The sequence below is a fragment of the Psittacula echo genome, assembly GCF_963264785.1.
Source record: "Psittacula echo genome assembly, chromosome: 4".
NCBI classification, from domain to species: domain Eukaryota; kingdom Metazoa; phylum Chordata; class Aves; order Psittaciformes; family Psittacidae; genus Psittacula; species Psittacula echo.
In genome coordinates this window covers 15,599,865-15,619,624 of record NC_137738.1, presented here as the reverse complement: position 1 = coordinate 15,619,624, position 19,760 = coordinate 15,599,865, and the positions used below count along the sequence as shown (strand labels likewise).

The 19,760-nt window shown below is 42.3% G+C and overlaps 1 protein-coding gene across 1 annotated transcript in view; it reads right to left on the bottom strand.

Annotated features, from left to right (window-relative positions):
- USH2A (usherin) overlaps positions 1-19,760 on the bottom strand; it is a gene marked incomplete at both ends in the record, with an annotated part of 378,822 nt that overhangs the window by 4,856 nt on the left and 354,206 nt on the right. The window contains 7 exons of the mRNA XM_080614877.1: positions 1,106-1,189; positions 2,552-2,728; positions 4,610-4,827; positions 5,401-5,639; positions 7,245-7,454; positions 16,484-16,805; positions 17,828-19,344. Of these exons, the coding sequence (XP_080471003.1) occupies positions 1,106-1,189; positions 2,552-2,728; positions 4,610-4,827; positions 5,401-5,639; positions 7,245-7,454; positions 16,484-16,805; positions 17,828-19,344 (2,767 nt within the window). The remainder of the gene's footprint in view (positions 1-1,105; positions 1,190-2,551; positions 2,729-4,609; positions 4,828-5,400; positions 5,640-7,244; positions 7,455-16,483; positions 16,806-17,827; positions 19,345-19,760) is intronic.

The following is a 19,760-nucleotide window of genomic DNA, read 5'->3' as shown; positions in this document are numbered from 1 at the left end:
GGCTTTGCTCACACGCAAGCGTAAGAAATCTCAGTGACAGGATTTCCTGGTTGTCTGCAATCCCACATGTGTATCCAGACTCTTTGCTAAGGGATTTCCATCACCATCACTTGCAAAGCCTCCTCCGCAGGTTGCCTGCAGTGCTAATTGAGTTTGCGGTAGACTCTGGGTACAAGCAGCAATAAAAACCAAAGGAATGTGATGGATGTAGAGCAATGGGCAACATTTTATAAAGCCTTTACAGCAGCCTTGCTGAAATTCTGTAGGAGGATGGAGTGAGAGCATGAAAGGTATATGAGGGAAATGCAGTGTAAAGAATAATTGCAAAGACAAGACCCATCTATTTGAAGAAGCTGAAGACAATGAAACTCAAAAGATAAATTAATTAAAACCAGTCTGTCAGCTAGTTAGAAATGGTTAGAGCTTAGCTTTGCTTCCCAGAAAACTAAGGAGTTAAAAACCTGAAACTTTTTACCATTAGGTATCTACTACTCAAGGGACAACAAATGACTGAGATGTCATCACACCAAATTCCCTTGCTTCCACGAAACAGGCAAAGGCCTCATGGGCAGAAGGTAAAGAGCAAGTATTGTAAACTGGGTCCTGACAATATAACTGGTTAGGAGAACACATCTCAGATGAAATTCCAGAGCCTGGAGGTTGGTCATATGAAAGAAGCAGGCAGATGCCTCTTGATGGGGAGGGTGGGATGCAAGAAGGAGAAAGAATATGTATTTTTTTGTCAAACTGAGGAAGAAAGTTGGAGGACAGGGTTAGAATGCAAGATAAACTTAATTTGGAAATAAAACCTGGAAGAGAGTAGAATTTATTCACCACTGCATTTTGAAGAAATATATTGATGTAAAAATAGCAGGAAAATATTACATATGTGGAGTGAGGATCTGAAGCTGTTCATGATGTAAAGGAACAGAAATCCATCCATGGCAAAAAAAGCACATTACCTACATCACTCATACTGAAAGGCACTAAGGAATCCCCTGATCCTGCAATGAGGTGCCATCCTGCCTGGCATGCCCTACATACCGACTTTGTACCACAAATACATACAATGAATAGGTGGGGGGTGATTTCTTCACATATTTACCAACTCCATCTCCTGCGCTGTACTTGATGACTGGTGTTACGGCGCTCCCTTCGTCAGTGACACAGGTCACTTGGAACAACAAGGCTGAGCAAAAAAAGGTCAGAAAATGAGGATCAGGCCTGATCAGGGCCTCATCATCCCTTGTATGTGTGTATTGAACTTCTAAACTATGAACCATGGCAAACCATAGGGAGTCACCACTATGACGTTGTTCCTCTTACACCATCCAATTCTCCTTCTTTCAATGACACGCAAGTGGCAACTTTCAGTTTATTCATTGTTTTGCTCTAAATCCTTCATACTCCATTCATGGCTGATTGATAGAACATTTTATGTTAAGAACGTTTGAGTAAAAAATAAGTATTAGCATCATTGCAGCAATCAGGAAGGTAAAAAATACATTTCAAAATGCTTTGACATACAAGAAACCCAATGCTTTAAAACAGAAAACATTTCCTATTTGTTTTTCCTCTGTTGACAGTTTCCTTATATCTTAAAGACTGCAAATGCCCAAAGAGAAACTGCATTTCAAACCATGGCTGATTCCAAAAGCTACTGACTTAATTTTATTCAAATGGAAATTCAGGCTTCAGTCTTCTCTGAAGCTGAAGATTTCCATGTATTTTCCAGAGTGTGGTTCTGAAGGGTGGAATTCCAACGCAGCTCCAGGATTTGGACAAGCTCGACCCTCACAATGAGCCAGAGCAGTGTCACACAGTTACAGAATCACAGAATCATTAGGGTTGGAAGGGACCTCTGGAGATCATCCAATCCAACACCCTGTCAAGAGGGCAGGTCACACAGAAACGTGTCCATGGTGGGTTTGGGATGTCTCCAGAGAGGGAGACTCCACAACCCCCCTGGGCAGCCTGTCCCAGTGCTCTGCCACCCTCAGTGTAAAGTTATTCCTCGTGCTGAGGTGCAACTTCTTTGTTTTAGTTTAGGGCCATTACTCCTCATCCTGTTGCTGGGCACCACTGAAAAGAGTCTGGCACCATCCTCCTGGCACCTGCCTTTGAGATACTGATCTGCATTGATGAGATCCCCTCTCAGTCTGTTCTCTAGACTAAACAGGCCCAGCTCCCACAATCTCTCCTAAGAGAGATGCTCCAGACCCCTGAGCATCTTTGTGACCTTTGCTGGACCCTCTGCAGCAGCTCCTTGTCTCTCTTGTACTGATGAACCCAGCACTGGACACAGTGCTCCAGATGTGGTCTCACCAGGGTCAAGTAGAGGGGGAGGTACAATATTTAAGAGGAAGCTTAGCTCCAAGGCTTTTTGTTTCAAGTATCTGCTTAGATGCACTTCGGAGTGTGTGTAGAACACTCGTATGCTCTTAAGCTTGGGATAGCTATGGAAGGTTTTTCTTTAAGTTCAGCATACAATACTATTAATTCAGCTCAATGGCCTTTCACAGAGAGGAATCTGCAGGAAATTGAACCTAACTTTTGTCAGATGTCCTTGGTAAATACAGCTCCGTGTCAAAGCCGCTGTAGATGCGCTGCTCACTCTCAATCAAAGCATACTCCTTCAGGCGGCCGTTCAATACGAAAGTGCGACTCCAGTCTATGTGGATGGTGGATAAATTGCTGACAATAGAGAACGGAGCCATGTACCGAGGTGCTGCAAAGGAAGGAAAAAAGCTCATTTCTAGCCAACAGGCACGACTGAGTTAGCACAGAGGAGATACTGCATGATACAAGCTCTCTGTCGCTCCCCTCTCTCTCAAGTACACATGTATGAGTAGAAAAGATACAAGGAGAAAAGAAAAAGCTGCTCTAGCATGCCAGCCTCTACACTGAGAAAGCAGAAATATATCCTTAAAGACCTAGAACTTTTCTTTTGTGCATGTGGTGCAGACACCAAAACGGAATACATTAAATTCCAGCTTAAGGTGTGGGATAGGGAGACACAGGAGGTTGTGTGAGTTCAGCTGCAGCATGCAGGGCTGTGGGAACTGAACTGTTAAGGAAAGGATGCTGGAGAAGACTTCATTAGGGACTGTAGTGATAGAACAAGAGGTGATGGGTTCAAACTGAAGCAGGTGAAGTTCAGGTTAGATATAAGGAAGAAGTTCTTTACTATGAGAGTGGTGAGGCACTGGATCAGGCTGCCCAAAGAAGTGGTAAATGCTCCATCCCTGGCAGTGTTCAAGGCCAGCTGGATGGGGCTTTGAGCAACCTGGTCTAGTAAGAGGTGTCCCTGCCCATCGCAGGGGGTTGGAACTGGATGAGCTTTAAGGTCCCTTCCAACCCAAACCATTCTGTGACTCTTTTTGTAAGCCCCAAATAATTATCCATGGTAATCTTTTAACACATGTACATACATGAAACCATGGGGTTTCAGAAAAACAAGAGCAGATGGCAGGCAGAGAGTATAGAAACCCAGAACTCACTACAGGGAGAAAGAGTTCATCAGAGTTGGACTCAACAGCTTGTTGACAAAAGGCTTCATTTACATTTGAGGTGGTCCTTTCTTGTGGCTTTGTGCCCAGTATATACTGGGTTGCTCATAAGAAAGCTGCACTTTGCTGCTAACTGCCCACTGTCACTAAAGAAAGCCTTCCAGGCACGACGAGTGACTCTGGAGGCCTGGTGTGAGGAGGTCAGCAAGGCAAGAAAAGCAAAATTGAAAGGAGGACTGTGCACCCAGTGGGTAGGGAGTTAAAAATGGCTTTCGAACCCTTTATGTCTCAGCAGTTCCTTATGAATTTGCTCCATTTAAAAGTCCATTGGCATGCAGTTTAATAAAACACAGCTTTAGAGATAAGGACTTTTTTTTCTTTCTGTGGTGATATTAAAGAAAATCTGGGGCTGTCCCACCTGAAATTTTCAGCTATCAATGTAGCAGATATTAATACAAATTCAGTTCTAATGGCAAAATCTATTCTGCCTGTAGGCACAGGTCCTGCATGTTTAATTTCCATGCAGACCACCACATGGTCTTAAAGTACTGCCTGTGGTGGTCATATAGATAGCAATGAATTCCTACTTCAGTGTCAACAAGGATCCAATAATTCAGATGACATCCAAGGAGCCCTGGCAGAAATGTGGCATGAATTAGGACAGGAAGATTGTTCCTAAGAAGAATCACCAAGTCTTTTTCAAGATCTCCCCTTTTCCCAGGGATTATTTATGGCAGTGTATTTACCACCACGTATCACTCTTCTGGTAATACTTGAACATTTTTTTTTTTTTTGTTTTGCAGCTTTTCTGCCCATTTTCAGTAAAAGAAAACGATTCCAGTCTCTCAAGATAGAGGATGTGATATCAGATGATGAGTAAAGAAGTGTTTTTGAAGCAATGAGCAGTCAAGCTCAGAGCAGAATTTCAATGAATATGCAGCAGAGGCATAGTGACCGGAGACACAGAAGAGCAGGTTTCTGGGACATCATCTTTCAGAGGGGTGGAGGAGTTAGGGTCAGGAGTTAGGCTGCATTTTGGTTCTATGCAGCCCTGTGCATCAGAAGTGGGCACTTCTCAGTGAACCATTTTTCATACTCACGCTCCTTTTCCGTAGTGAAACCAATCCATTCTGAGGCACTGCTGCCAACAGAGTTGTAAGACACGACTCGCAGGTTGTAAGTTGTGTAAGGCTCCAGGTTGGACACGTTGGCACTCTGTCCTTTCCCTGTATACTTCACCTCAGTTGGGCCAGGACTGCAAGCCTTCACTGCCGGCTGTAGGTTCAAGGGACAAGCCATATACACATGGAGCTCATAGCTGTGAAGAAAGTTGAGATTTTGATTAACGAAGAGCCTAAATAAATGACAACCAATCATACATTTCATCCATTAGGATGAAGCTAACTATTCTATGATTCTATGATTCTGTGTCTGGCTACTGGAGAAGAAAATGAACCTGATCCTAGTTTTTCTCTGGAGATTTTGGCCCCAACCATAAGATGACTCTGAGCAATCATGGTTGTAAGCAAGTCATACTCGCACTGAAAACCTTGATGCCAGTTACCTTGCTGCTCACTTCAGCAAATCAGTGCCTAAGTCACTACAGGATGCAGATGCTTCTTTGCTGCCAGTTTTTCTCACAACATTTTGGCTCTGCAACTGCAGACTACTACCTCCACTCACAACAGCTCATCCTCTTCACCTTCATCCTCACCCAACATCCTGCTCAGGACAATAGCAAAAACCTCCCAGACAGTATTTAGGCCACAGGCAATACCACTGCCAACACGGGGAAGGAGGAGCATGGCTACACAGCAATTCCAGCTCAGATTGTTCTGCCACCACCTCTATCTGATGTGCTCGGGCTTGGCTGGGTCGGTTTGGCTCCTACCTGGTGACAATGCCGTTGGGTGACTGAGGTGCGCTCCACTGGAAAGAGGCATTCCTGGAGGACACGGTGCGGATCTGTGGCGGAGGCTGTTCTGAGGGTGGAGCTGGCTGCGTCGTGATTTGGGCCATGGGCCCTTTGCTGCAACAGTTGAAACACGTGCAGGCCTCCACACCAATGGAGTAAGTGGTAAAAGGCTTTAACCCATGTATTGTCTGCTGGGTGGCAGTCCCTTCTGACAGCTGTAAAATGAAGAGGCGACTTGTCACGCTTCAAGCACCACAAGTACTAAATAAAGAGTTATGGAGGTGAATTAACTCCAGAAGAAGATGGGCACGAGGTTCTGCATGTCCTTTAAATCTGACATTAATGCAGCTGTTGTGTACTGGGAATTCTGCATTCATTTTTCTCCCATTATGAAGTTAAAGGGCACTGTTCTAAGGGAAAGACCATGCCATCAGTGGCCTCACAGATGTCTTGAGTTGAGCTGTGACGACTGTACATCAACTTGCAAATGTCATTCACAGGAACAGAGAAACAGAAACTTTAAGGAGAAACTTTGGGATATGTGGTATTGAAGCAAAAAGAACTTAATGTATAAAATAGCTCCGTGATAAATGTGCTAGCAAATACTCATCCATATCTCATGAGCTTTCTCAGCATTAGGAGGGAGACCTGGCACTTCTGGCAAAGGAAATGGTGCCCTCACTCTGAAACTGCTCACAGGAACTGCCACTTCACATCATTGCTGTGATCATTTGCAAATGTAGCTCCTTAAGCCAAAGAAATAAAAAGATGTAGAAAACACCAATGAGGGGCAACATCTGCTCCCATTTGGCAGCATGGGATTTAGCAGAGTGCAGCAAAAAATAGGAAGGAAAGAGACACGCAAGCAAAGGGAAGCACTTTGGCACAAAGCCAGAGCCAGAGCCAAGCCAGCAGCATGGCAGCTTGGAGGGGATGGAAATGGAGGCACCAATCAGATGAACTGGCTGAATCAGACACAGCCACAGCCAATTGCATTGGATGGAATGAATGTATAACGTTCAATTGGTAGGCAGCTTAAGCTCACAGACAGGACTAATCACATGGTAAGCAGTCCCTAGCAGTTCCAAGCTGAGCTAGGTGGAATAAGGGAAACAATTCTATACAAATGTTTACCTACTTTTACAAAATGGATAGTGTTATATAAAAAAAGTATTCAAGTAAGTATTTTGAACTGATTTGGTGGTAACTGTTCTGGGCACCTTCCACAGTCCTCACCTTTCCCCACATCTCCCTATTTTATAACTCTAATGAAGCCCTGCAGGTTTCCTAAGCTAAGACTGTCATTTCTGGACACCTAATAGTGTCTAAGCTGAGACACCAAAACCAGAAAAAGTTGCTTGGCTACTTGCACTATTATTCAGTGCCTTACTATGAAATACTTCTCAACAAGAACAATTTTAAGGGAAGCTCATGTACAGCACTTTCTTCTGAACTTCAAATCCAAAGCACACAATCATTTTCTAATCCTGCAGTTACCACCTGCACCATTTGGACTGGTGGGACCTGTCTTGGAAGTATTTCCTTTGGACAGTACCCCTGAACAATAATTCTGATTTCCATCACACTGTCACAGCACATTACCATGTCAGAAATGTTTAATGGTGAGGTTAGTTCCTTGAGAAGCAAGTTTAGATGAATGAAAGCACTGGTGGTACTTTCGCCAGATAAGAGCATTGCAGAGCATTTAATGAGAGGAAGACAGACTGTAATCAACAGCAGCAGCTTTTGAAAACAAAATTGTCAAAGCTAGAAAATACAAGCTCAGATGGAAGAACAGAAGCAGCGTTAACGATACTCACCACCACATCAGTCCCTCTGGTATTATTAGAAAACAGCCTATAGATACTGACAACCCCATTTGGCTTGAGAGGAGGCCTGATGTTCACCACAGCCACTGTGGATGCTACTGTGTCAAAGAGGGGAGCTCCCAGACCCTCCGGAGGTGCAGGGCCCGTGCGGCAGCGGGACCAGCCGCTGGGTGTCCGTCCTGCTGAGTTCACTGCCCAGACCTTTGGGACACAAAACCAGAGACACTGTTAAGCACTTGAGCCCACAAAACATCCATGGTTAGCCAAGAATGCTGCCGACAATGAAAAAGACACAGCACAATGACTCCCATGCAGAACGTCCCTTGGCTGCCACCCAGCACCAGTGTTGACCCAGTGACTCTCTAACAGAAGAGCAGAACATTTGCCACCGCTACATTTAGGGAAAAGAAGCAGATTTCATGCCTCAGACCATGTGTGCTCATGAGTCTTCATACCTGATCTCCGCGTTACCACCATGCACACAGGACTCCTTGAGGAACTGTGATCGACAGCACAAGTGTTTTCAAAGAAAGACATCTGAACAAAAATACTGATATCCAGTCTTGTCTATTTCTCCTTTCTACACACTTTCTTCATGTATGCAAGCAGCCCTAGTGAATTTAGCCTGGCATTGTGTGACACTTATCTCCACCTTGACTGAGTCACACAAGCCAAACTCTGGTTACTCTTTAAAACTGGAAAGTTTTACAGGAACATCCCTCTCCTAAAATCATTAAATATCAGTCACCTGGGAACATTTTCAGTAACCTGCAATATAAATAAAGCCCACGGAAATGTATACTTAAATCAGCACCTCTGATTTACTTTCACTTCTGCTTATTGCATGAGCACAAAGGCAACAGCTTCAGTTTCAAGAGTTCAAAATTGAGCAGCTTGAATTAGGCCTGATTAAAACCCACATGTCTGTATGAACTATGCCTACTGATTTTGTCAGCTACCCAAACCCAGAGTGATCTGCAGACTACATAAAACTCAGCACTTATTAAACACACTCTCCAACAAATCTGCATGAAAATTAAATTTTGCTTTCATCAAGGAGTGAGTACACATATGGAAGGATGTATAATCTTATTTATCAAAAATCATTTGTATAATTAAACACGAATATCATAAAAGGTTGCCTCAGGTCGCTATTTGCATGAGTAAGTAATTTGTAGGATGTCAGGTACAATAGACAGAATAGATGGATGCATGAGTGTATAGGGTTAAATTAGGCTCAATATTAGCCAACCACATAGTGATCAATCAGAATGATAGATCTAAATGGCAATACAAGAGGACTGTCTGAGTGATTTTTAGTATAAGTATTCCTTAGTAAGCTTTCATGTTGAGCAGATCTAACTACAGTAAAACACATTCTTATGTGATCTACTGTGGGCAGAGGTCTTGGGACTATGCCTTAACAAAAAATAGGAGGTTTAGAAATGAAAGAACTTCAAAACTGTCCCTGGAGTCCTTCCAGCTTGCAGTGTTAAGTTCCAAGACCACAGGAAGCTTCACAAGGAGCCTGGGGAAGCAAAAATGCCAAAAAAGCACCACAGTGTCTTTTAATACTGTGGTTCTGCCAATTACAAACCCAAAGTTCCTGCCTGATTCCAGCAGCACCATCCAGTGAAACACTATTTAAATATAGAAGATGCCCTGCGAGGCCAAAGGTTTTTAATTTTCAGTGAAATCAGTAATATATCTCCGTTGTGAACTTTTCATAAAGATAAACTCTGTTCATTTTACTGCAGCAGGTCAAACCTTCTATCTCGGTTCAGCTCCAGCCACTACAAAGATATACCCACAGCCATTCATTTCAAGGGGCATATTTCTTTGTGGAAATAAGCTACATATGGAAAGAGCAGCTCTGGCATTGACTCAGCACTGATCTGAGCTCCAATGCTCCAGTTAGTTATATCCAGACTGTGGCCTTAATGAGCATGGAGCGTAACGGTGTTGGACCTGACCTGCAAGAAAGATGTCCACAGCAAAACTGAAGGCAATGGGTAACAGCAAAGGCTTCTGGTGTAGCACAGGAATTTGGCCTCAGAATGAGAGCCCCTAAGAATTTTGGAGGGGAGAGAGATGCAACTCAGGAAGCAGATGCCTCACTGAGGGTTGGATGGAGACATCCAACCATTCCCTCTCCTATCACCGGTGCTTATACTTTGTCTTTCAGACAATAAGCCTTATTTCAGCAAACAAGGGCTCTTTCTTTCAAAACACTGTATTTGAACACAGGAAAAGGGGATGTTCATCCTCTTTCATAAGTGATTAGATGACTCCTCCAGGAGGCAGGTAAAGTAGGTTCAATCACACATTCCAGTGGAGGTAGTCAAGCCTGACACCCTCCAGAGTGGGAATGCCCAAGTGGGCATGGAATGACCCATCCTTGTACTTGGGGTGCTTCCGGTGCTCCCTTCAGGGCTGTTCCACATGAACACAATGAAATCAAGGTTGACTGGGCAGAGCACAAGCAAATGAGAGCAGACGTGGTTCCCCAGCCCTGCCCTTCCTTAGGGATGTAGGGGTGAGCTGAGGTTGTGGCCCTTCCCCAGGCACCACATGCCTATCTCTCTTGATAAAAGACTAAGGTCATGGCTGCATGTGTGTGGGTCTGACAGAAAGGCAAATTCTGAGCATCTTAAACTCTGGATTTACGTTTGCCTAAGCTGGATTACCTCAACTCCTTCTGCTTCTGCTCAATCATCTGTAAAAGAATGTATGGGTATAAAAATATTTCCCTTTGAGAATTGCCATCCAAGTAAATCCTGCTCAGTGTCTGGAGACTTAGAGCAGTAAGTGGCCCAGAACTGACTGCAAATGGAAATACTGATGTATTCTGTATGCAACAGAAGCCACAGTGAGGAGTAACTGTTAAAATCAGAAGTTTGGTTATGTTCTCTCAAAAAATCACCACAAAATGGTCACAGATGAATGCTATTGCCTGGTTAACTGAAATGTCACAGTTTGGGCTTTTGTAAAAAGCTTTTTGGGCTCACAAAAGTGCCTTCTAAATTGTGGCACAATCATCACCAAAACCAATATCTAACTGCAGTCATATGGGAATGTAAATAGCTTCATAGGCAGCTTGCACCCGTTGCTTGTAAGGTAAGAAGAAAAGAGCACACACAAGAAGAAATCACATCTCAGGGATGGTTTGAATGGCGAAATACAGACCAAAGAAAGATAACAAAGTATCTTATAACTTGACTTTCTAAATATACTGCCTCCAAAACCATTAAGTCTGACATCATGGTGCATGGCTTAAGCACCCTGCCTAAAGATGTGCTGCTGTTAATGGCTGCACTGTCCCAAGCAAGCCAGAAGAGGGTCCTGAAATCAGCTACATCAGTTACTATTTAAATGCTTTATCAATCTGCTGGCCCCAGGCCCAGGATGCACTCTGAAGTGGAGCCAGAGAGGATGGGAGGGAAACTTCTCCATATATTCAGAGGACTGAAGAATCCAAGTTACAGGCAACAAGGCCTGGGGGTTTTTCCATCATAAATGAGCCTTCACAGATCTCTGCTCCTGAAGAAACCAGGAATCTGCTCCTGGAAAATCAGCCATCGCTCAAAATGAGCACAGCATAACCTCAAGGTTCACTGGCACAGGAAGAGGGGGAAAAACCTATGAGGAGTAGGAAGGGGAGTGCTGAGAAGATGGCCACAGCCTCATCACAGTAAGCCCAGCCTGGTCCAGCTTAGTAAAGCTGAGCAAATCCTCCTCCCACAAGGGGCAACAAAAACACAGCAGCCCGCAGGTGTAGATTAAAACATATTATGGTATTGTAGATGCTGGCAATGGAAGAAGCTTATTACATGACTTACTCCATCCCTGAGACACACAGGTTCATGTGCTGTAACACTCTTGAAACCCAGATTCTCACTGACGAAGCTATGTTTTAAACTAAAAAAGACGTTTTCTTTTATCAAATTGAGATTGTATGTGAAGGTATTTATTCCATGCAAGAGATACTAATGGGAACTGAGGGAAACAGCTAGGTATAGGATTCCACAGCTCCTTCAACACTGCAGCAGAGGAAAGCCACTAGGAGAAGAAAAGTGATGGTGGGCACTGTGGCCTCGTCATGATGAAAAAGGGAAGATGAAGAAGCTGCCAAAATAAAGGCAAGGCAGAAGCAGGCAGAAGAGTGGACTGTCTTATTCATCAATCACTACCTATCTTTGGCTTTGAACACTGCTAAGAGCTGTAGGGCAGTTAAGTACTGCCATAAGTTCTGGGGAACCTCAAGGTCAGAGCAAGCCTTTCATGTAAGTCCTTACTTTTGTGTGTAGGAGTCATGTATTGACTTTGGTCTCTGCCCTTAGGGCACCCATGGGCTGCACACACCTATGTCAATACTGGTCTTTGCTGGAAGAATTCTTGGCGCACTACTTGGCACATGCCAGGAGAGACAAACAGTAGCAGAGGAAACTACCACTCTCTTCTTTTTAGTTATTTCATGGAGGTTGCAAAGACCCAGCACTACTTTGAGACTTTGCTTTGGATTTCTTGACTCGGATTTGTTCAATTTCTAACGCTACATGCAGAGTTTTCACAGTATAATTATTTTCCAAGGTAGCGAGACATTTTAGGGGTTTATAAGATACAACATCGGTAAGTTAAGAAACGTAGAACCCAACTCTTAGGTGTGACCAAGCAGCAGTCTGCAAGAAAACTGAAGAGACCATAACCTTGGCTGGTTAAAATTAGAGGGAACCAGAGCGGTTCCCTCTTGCTGTCAGTTGCAGCACCCTTCACAAGTCTTCCTTCTCATCAGAAATTACTGGCTTGCAGCATGAGTAATTTGGAGTTATTTATGCAACGTCAGCACAGCTCAGAGCACAAAGCTTGTCCACCAAAATCTAGCATTCAGCATTAGGATAATGTATTCCCATCAGTGTCAGGCAGGTATCAGCAAAGTAGAAGGTTTCAGAAGTGGTTGCAGTCTATGGGGGAAAGAGCAAAAAGGCAAAGGGAAAAAAGTATCATGTCTACTCATGGCCACAGGTACAAAAAGGTAATAAACAAATGTGCGCTTTCTGATTGCCTGTCCTCAGATCCATACTTTTCCCTCCTCAACATTATTAGCATTCTTAAGGAGGACATAAACCTATAATAGGATAGATTTTAGGTCCAGGCTTCTAGCACTGAGATAATTTGAGCCCCTTAACATTGCTATTCATCTCCACTGATCAAATGCTCATAATAAAACTACTAAACCCATTCTGGGGAAGGGAAAGAAAACAGGCAAACACTTTGAGACTTGAGCAAAATGAGCAAATTCTAAAGGAAGCTCATTTCATATAACATAGTATAACACTAGTAATTAATAAAAGATGTAAACAGGTTTAACTTTAAAAGAAAGAAAATGAAATAATTTGTTCCTATGGGTATATGAGATAGTTACCAAGTTCCCATGAGAGAGATAAGCAGATATTAAAAGGTCTTTCCAATACCTGTAATGGCTAAGGGCAACAGCTAATTCAATAGATTCGATCAAAGTCACCACTTCTTTCTCCTCTTCTGATTTATTACTCTGGCAGTAGTTAGTCATCACTCATTTCAGTTTTCTTTTCAGCAGTCAGAAATTACGCCTCATAAATAAAAAGATACAATCACGGAAATCATATCAAGTCATCTACAGCCCTGGAGAGTATTTTCCCCTGGTATTCACACTAATGTCTTTTTAAAGGATAGCTTGCCATGGTTTTGAATATGTCAGAATCATGATTTATCAAGAAGGGCCTTGCAAGAGTGGTGCTGCAGCAGTCTCATAGGTAATTTTGGAAGCCAACAAATCCAGTCATACTGGGTTAAATAAACAAAAAAATCAAGTTTTCTTCTTTGATGTTTGTTTAATGTTGGTTGTTTGCAACATTTATGCACCTGAATTTAGGATGGTATTCACAACAGAAATACAGTGCCTGAAGTGGGGCTTAATGAACAAAATCACATGGTTTCAAAGGCCCTTCTCCTTATTGTGTATCCTCTACTAGGAGAAAGGAAGCATCTCGTTCTGCAAAAGAGTATTTAGAGTGGGTATTGTCATTATATCAGTGAAACAATGTGGTTCTGTCTGCTTTACTTTTCAGAAATTGAGGTCAAGCTCACTAGCCTAATGCAGGTGTAGTATGGGAATCTCCCTTTACTTGGAAGCAGGGAGCATAACAGATCTTGCAGGAGAAAACACTCTTCCAAACAAGATGAAGAGGGGACAACAAGCAGGGAGTGCAAAAAAGAGCTACATTTTATTTTACGTCACTTCTTTGTAGCGCATCTTTCTGTCAGGGACACAAGAAGAAATGGTGAATTAAAATGATGAAAAGGAGCCAGATATGAGGGATCTTACAAACAGGTGACTAGCTATCACTAGTCAGTCAGAAAACCAGTTTCTCTGTGTTTTAAGCTGCAGAAGTCACTGAGCTGTTTGTCAGTAACTAAGAAGCACAAACTGGAACTCACCAGTGATTTCACAGACAGGCTGATAAACCAAGTGTCATCTCCGAAAAGTGACCAAGAGTGCTGGCATATTCTGTGCTCCATGTAGTTGATACTTCCTTAATTTTCATGACTTTGCACCTATTTTATCTATCCAAAGTCAGAATATGACTAATTTTCTCCTTGAAAGTCCAATATAGAAGACTTCAAACATATTTTTCCTGGTATATTTTGGGATATTTCCTAGACCCTTCACTTGGCTGCAGTAACTGGAGTGTGAGAAGCATGCTTTACAAGCAAGAGAGATGCTGTGCCTCCCACAGCAGCTGTCTTGGTGCACCAGATAGGCCTCCCAGAGAATAAACCTTTGCAGGAAGCCATAAAACTTTCTGAAAAGGGACAATCCTACTTTTTTTTCTTTCTTTTACATATTCTGTGCCTGCCAAATGGAAATAAGGATGTGTCCTAGACCATGAAGTCATTAAGCCATTAATCTAAAGAAGCTACCTAAAGTACACCATTAAGCACAATTGTGGGGGAGTGACACTGCACTTAGCTGGAAATCACACTGTACTCTGAGTGCTCTGCTTTGCAGAATAACACTGTCACAAGCTGCTGTTCAAAGGCGCCTTCGCTTAGCTGAAAAAAAAGGACTGTCTCTATAGGTTGCTATACTATCCTCAATAATCCCTGAGGAGGGCCTACACTGTTTCAAATATATTCCAGAAATCAGAAGATTACACTCACAAACACATTAGACCTCATGAATTATGAAGTCAGGTGTTTTTTTTTCAGGAAATCATGCAATTGCATCTGTTCAATACAGCTGAGGATCTCAGGCAGCATTCCAGCAAATACCCAAAAGGCCAGATGTGTAGAAAATGCAAATATCTAGATCTACGAATAGACAAAGATCTAAGTAATTATCTCTGAGTACGGGACAGTAAGCACCTTAAAAACCCACTGAAACCTAGCAGCTGCTAATATACTTATGAGTCTGGCCCTTAAAGAGTAAAAGTGCTTCCTTGAACAATACTGACCTAAGTATTTAGGGGGCATAGTTCCTTTGAGCAGCATGAGCTTCCAAAGTCACTTCATTATTTCTGAAAGTGCAACTTTTGCACCTCATCTTACAAGCCCCAAATATTCAGCTGAAGTTTCCAGAAAAAAAAACTCTCAAAACACCTAAACTCCCAAATCCTGTCTCCAGATCCACAGATCAGGGTTCATTGAACTAAATCTCAGTATCTCCAAAAATGCTGGAGAGAGTCCCATCACAGCACTTGGATATCATCTGCATTCTGCTGGAGGAAATTCAGTTGCATTTAAAGTTTTATGTCCTGCAAACAAGCCTCAGACGCAGAGACAGCAGAATCAATATCCAGTTTAAGTGTAATATAAATCTGGGTTTCATCAGCATAATAGCAAAAGCCAAGCCCTATACTTACAAATAACTTGTCTCACAGGTGATATAAATTGTCAGCAATGGAGTGGCTCACAATAGATCCCAGAGGGCTGCTGCAAGTGACACAAGAAAAAGACAAACACGTGCATGCAAAAACCTCTCATGGTGAAATAAATAGCCACCAGGAAAAACCAAACCAAACCAAACCAAAAAACCCCAAAATTATTTAGGGTGCCCATCAGCCCGGTTATGGAGTAGAGCCAAGATAAAAAGCAAAATCTTGAATACAGCATGATAAGCCACAGGAATCTAGTCAAAATCTAGTTACAAACTTTTGCTCCAGAAAGTCTCTGTGGTATTAGCTCCCAAAAAGACCAGCTTCTGACTGAGATAACTGAAAGTTGGTGCAACTGAGAATATCGCCCAGTCAATACAATCTCACAGCCTACAACTTCAAACTTGGGATGTTTTCTTTATCTAAGAAAGATTCTTAACTAATAAGAAGAGCTTAGGTCTGTTGGTATGCTTGCTATCTCCTCTGTGCTTCTATTCACATTCTTCATAGATCATGTCTAAAGATCCAGACTAACAATAGTTCTGCTGTAAGGAAACTACAGTAAATGGAGACCAGACTTCACACTGTTGTGGCCAACAGATGGGCCCTACACAAGCATTATAGAAAGCTGGGAGAAAGAACTTAAAATCTTAATATTTGTACATAGTACTGTACAACATAAAAATGGTGATAAAATATGTAACTTTGACATAAGAAGCAATTGCAGGTAAAGGAATGGCAGAACTGATCTCCTTGGTTTATATTAGCCTCATAAGAAAAACAATAATAAAAATACCAATGTGCATGAGAAGTAACACCAACCATCAACAGCAAATTCACTCTTGAACCACCTACAAAAACTGCTTATGATCCTAACATCTGATTGAAAGAGAAAACAACCCCAGTCCCTTTTGACATAAACTTTTTTAAGATAATAAAGTAAAAATGAATTCATATTAGATTGGGGAAAAAGAAATTGCAAAAAGAAAGACAAACTAATGAAATGAAGCTGCCTTTGAAGAACCAGAATTTCACACTACTCACATAAAGCTCTGGAAAGCACACAAACATTTAACATACAAGAAATACAGGCACTTATGATAAGCTAAAGGAAAATGAATGCTGAATGAATGTATTGCTTGCACAAAATTATTTTCAGCATCTCAACTGTTTAAAAGACATTAAAAACAATCATTCAGGTTTCACAATACTATTAACATTAGAAATGAGATGCATATGTTCATTGTAAGTGTAAAGTAAGGTTCTCAAAGTGTACAGAAATCATAATCAGAGCTGCTAAATGGCTTCAGTTCCCACCTGATATTCATATTCCGTGTAAGGCAGCAACTTGTCATCTTTGTAGGAGTTTGAAGAACCATTGTAAACAAGTGCGAGGTCTAAATTTATGTGGGCTTGAGTTTTTCGCCTTCTGTACAGTTCATAGTATAAAATCTTCCCATTTGGCTGCTGTGGGCCAGTCCACAGGATCGAAGAAGTCATCTGGAACCCTTCAGCTGTGGTCTGTACTTCTATGAGAGGGGCAGGCTGCAGTGCTGGGGGTGCCTCCAGCGTCTGCACCGATGCCCACTCACTGGAGGCACAACCCAGCTCTGTGCAAGCTTGGAGCTGTACTTCATACCTTTGGGAACATAAATCAGGAATGATGTGATTAAAACATTGCAAATACAAATGTAGGATGTGCGTGAGATCTGGAGGATTTCTTAATTTCTCTTGATCTTTGGCATTTTAATAAGAAAATAGATTGTATGAATGCACAGATTATAGGCTGTGCCTTGGTTAGCAAAAAACAAGAACACTCTTCCTGATTTCACGTGAAATCAAGTAGGATGAAAAACATCATTTTTCATTTGCTTGCTTGTTTTTCTCAGAGCAGAGTTACCATCTGCAGGAGTTGTGATCAAAATTATTTTGATTTTTATATTAATCAAAATGATGATTCATTGGAGGAGATTATTTGGGTATTGTTCAAGAGCTACAGATCTTTCTTATACTTCGCTCTTTGGATTTAGATTAGTTATATGTAAATAGTACACAGACTCATCAACCATGTAACACGCAAATTATGCCTACACAAATATATAAGGAAAAGTCAGGTAAATAGTCAAGAATGAGTGCAAAAGATATACTTCAGTATACACTGTGTTCCTTCTGTAGCAGAGTCCAGTACCTTCTTTTAAGGTTTAGCTTTCACTTAAACACAAGTTGCTTGTTTTCTGCTCAAGGGAGCGAGAGTCCCGGTATCACTCCATTAATCTTAGCTCAGCTACACTGTGAATGGGCTAGCAACAAGCCTTTGGTCTCCGTACGCTGAATTTTGTCAGCTAAAGCCCTATTTACTCTTGAATGCAGACATCTTGCAAGATACACAAGTACAAGACTGCAGGTTTCGGAGTCTGTAGCAGAGTGCGGAATTACCCCTTGTATTAATTACAATCTAAGTCAACCCTGTGCACTTCATCAAGATGATATATAGTTGGTGTTACAATAAATTGAAAGAAAAATCCTGGTTTTATTATTACTTTTTAGGAAACAAAACCCCATTGTCTTGACTATCTGTTTAAACAAGATGGTTGAGCTGCCTGCCAGTCCACTGAAACACCCTGCAGCATTTATGCAACAACTGAGGTCTTCCAGACTTACCTACTGTATGGTTGTAGCTCTGTCATTACGTACGAACGTCTCAGAAAGGAAACATCAGATGCATTTAAGTCAACAGTTTTCTTGCCTGTTTCAGCAGGCTTGTGGATTGAGATCGTGTAATTTCTAATGTCACCGTTTACTTTGATGGGAGGATCCCAGGCCACCAAAATCTCCTTTGAGGACCATGCCTGCAACCTAGGAGGCAGCATCCCAGATGGAGCAGAGGGGTTGGTTTTTATCTGAGCTGACGGGCTGGTCACACTCCCTTGACTGTTATTTGCAGTGACAGTGTAACTGTACTCCATGCCTGGCAGTAGGGTGAAATCAAGGTACCGAGTTTCCAGACCTGAGTAAACAAGTACACCATCCCTTCTTAGGTCATAGCTTGTGATTTTACCATTGGGGTTAGCTGGAAGTTTCCATGTTATTTCAATTGACTCTGAGCCCATGACAAGCAGCCTGGGAGCTTCCATATTTAGTGGTGGAGCCTCCATTGTCGTCACTGACTGGGATACACTGGATGTGCAGCCCCCTGCGGTACAGGCAACCAATGCAAAATCATACTGCGTGTAAGGCTGTAGATTAGAAACCAACATGTGCAAACTTCTGCCAGGATAATATTCCTCGTTATTTAATTTCAATATGTACTTGGTGATATCTCCATTTTGTATTTGGGGAGGTGCCCAAGCTGCATTTATCTGAGTGGCACTGACAGCCTGCAGAGATGGTGGGTCCACTAAGGCAGGAGCTGCTTCCCGTGTCTGTATTGTAGCTGGTTCACTGGTAGAGCAGCCTCCCATTGTACAGGCAACTATCATGTAGCTGTACATTGAATAGGGCAGTAAGTCTTCATCTGTGTAGTTGAAAGTAGCAGCATCAAAGCTGAAAGGATAGAGAACATCATTCTTCAGCAGCCTGTATGACTGAAGAATACCATTGGGCTGTGCTGGGGAGGCCCATGAGATGAGCACTTTATGAGGGTTAACTGATGCCAAGGATAACCTGGGGGCAGCAAGACCTTTTGGGGCAGTTTGACTAGTCTTTGCCACTGTCCAGGAGCTGTCAGTGTAGCCTGCTGCATTCCAGGCACGTATTTTATATTCATACCTTGTCCATGGCTGTAAACCTTTATCATTATGTATAAATGTCTTACTTTCAGTGTTATATTCTGTGAAAACAATTTCATCTTCTTCTGCTGTTGCTCTGCACCCTGCAGCATTTTCTTTTGTGCATTTGTGAATAACTTCATAACGAATTATTTTCCCATTCGGATTAATTGGCTGCAACCAGCTCAGTTCAATGTTGGTAGCGTTCACTGCCTGGATTACAGGTGCCATCTGAGATGCTGGAGGTGCTTCATCTGTTCGGATGGGCTGGGGTGGAGAACGGGTGCAGCCTGCTGTGTTGCAAGCCTCCAGCATGAGGGTATAGAGAGTATAGGGCTCAAGGCGCCTGAAGAGGAACTGGCGAGACAAACCACTGTACTCCAGGTTGTCATCACTGAAAATGTTGTAGGTCTGGTGAAAAAAGAAAGAAAAAGGTTAAAAATAAAAAGGCAGGGAGGGAATAACAGACAGAAAGCAAGATAAAAGGGAAAATATATATAAATCAACAATTTTTAGTCAATAACTAGTAGATGAGACACCTTAACCTTTGCAATAGGGTAAGAACTATTAACCAGTGATTCAGAAACTCCCTTCCTTCCCAGTGACACTCAGCACACAGCCAGATCACTGATACAAAAGGAATGTTTGATCTCATTTTCATGATGTTTCATTTTGGATGCAGTAATAAATCACTTAGTGACAGTTTTCATTATATTTGTTTGTTATCAAGTTTCATTGTGAGGCTCTCATGGGCCAGCACAAAGCTTCCTGCAGCCTAACTCTAGAGAAAATCTCTTCAGACCTTCAGAATGAACCCCTCTAGTTGC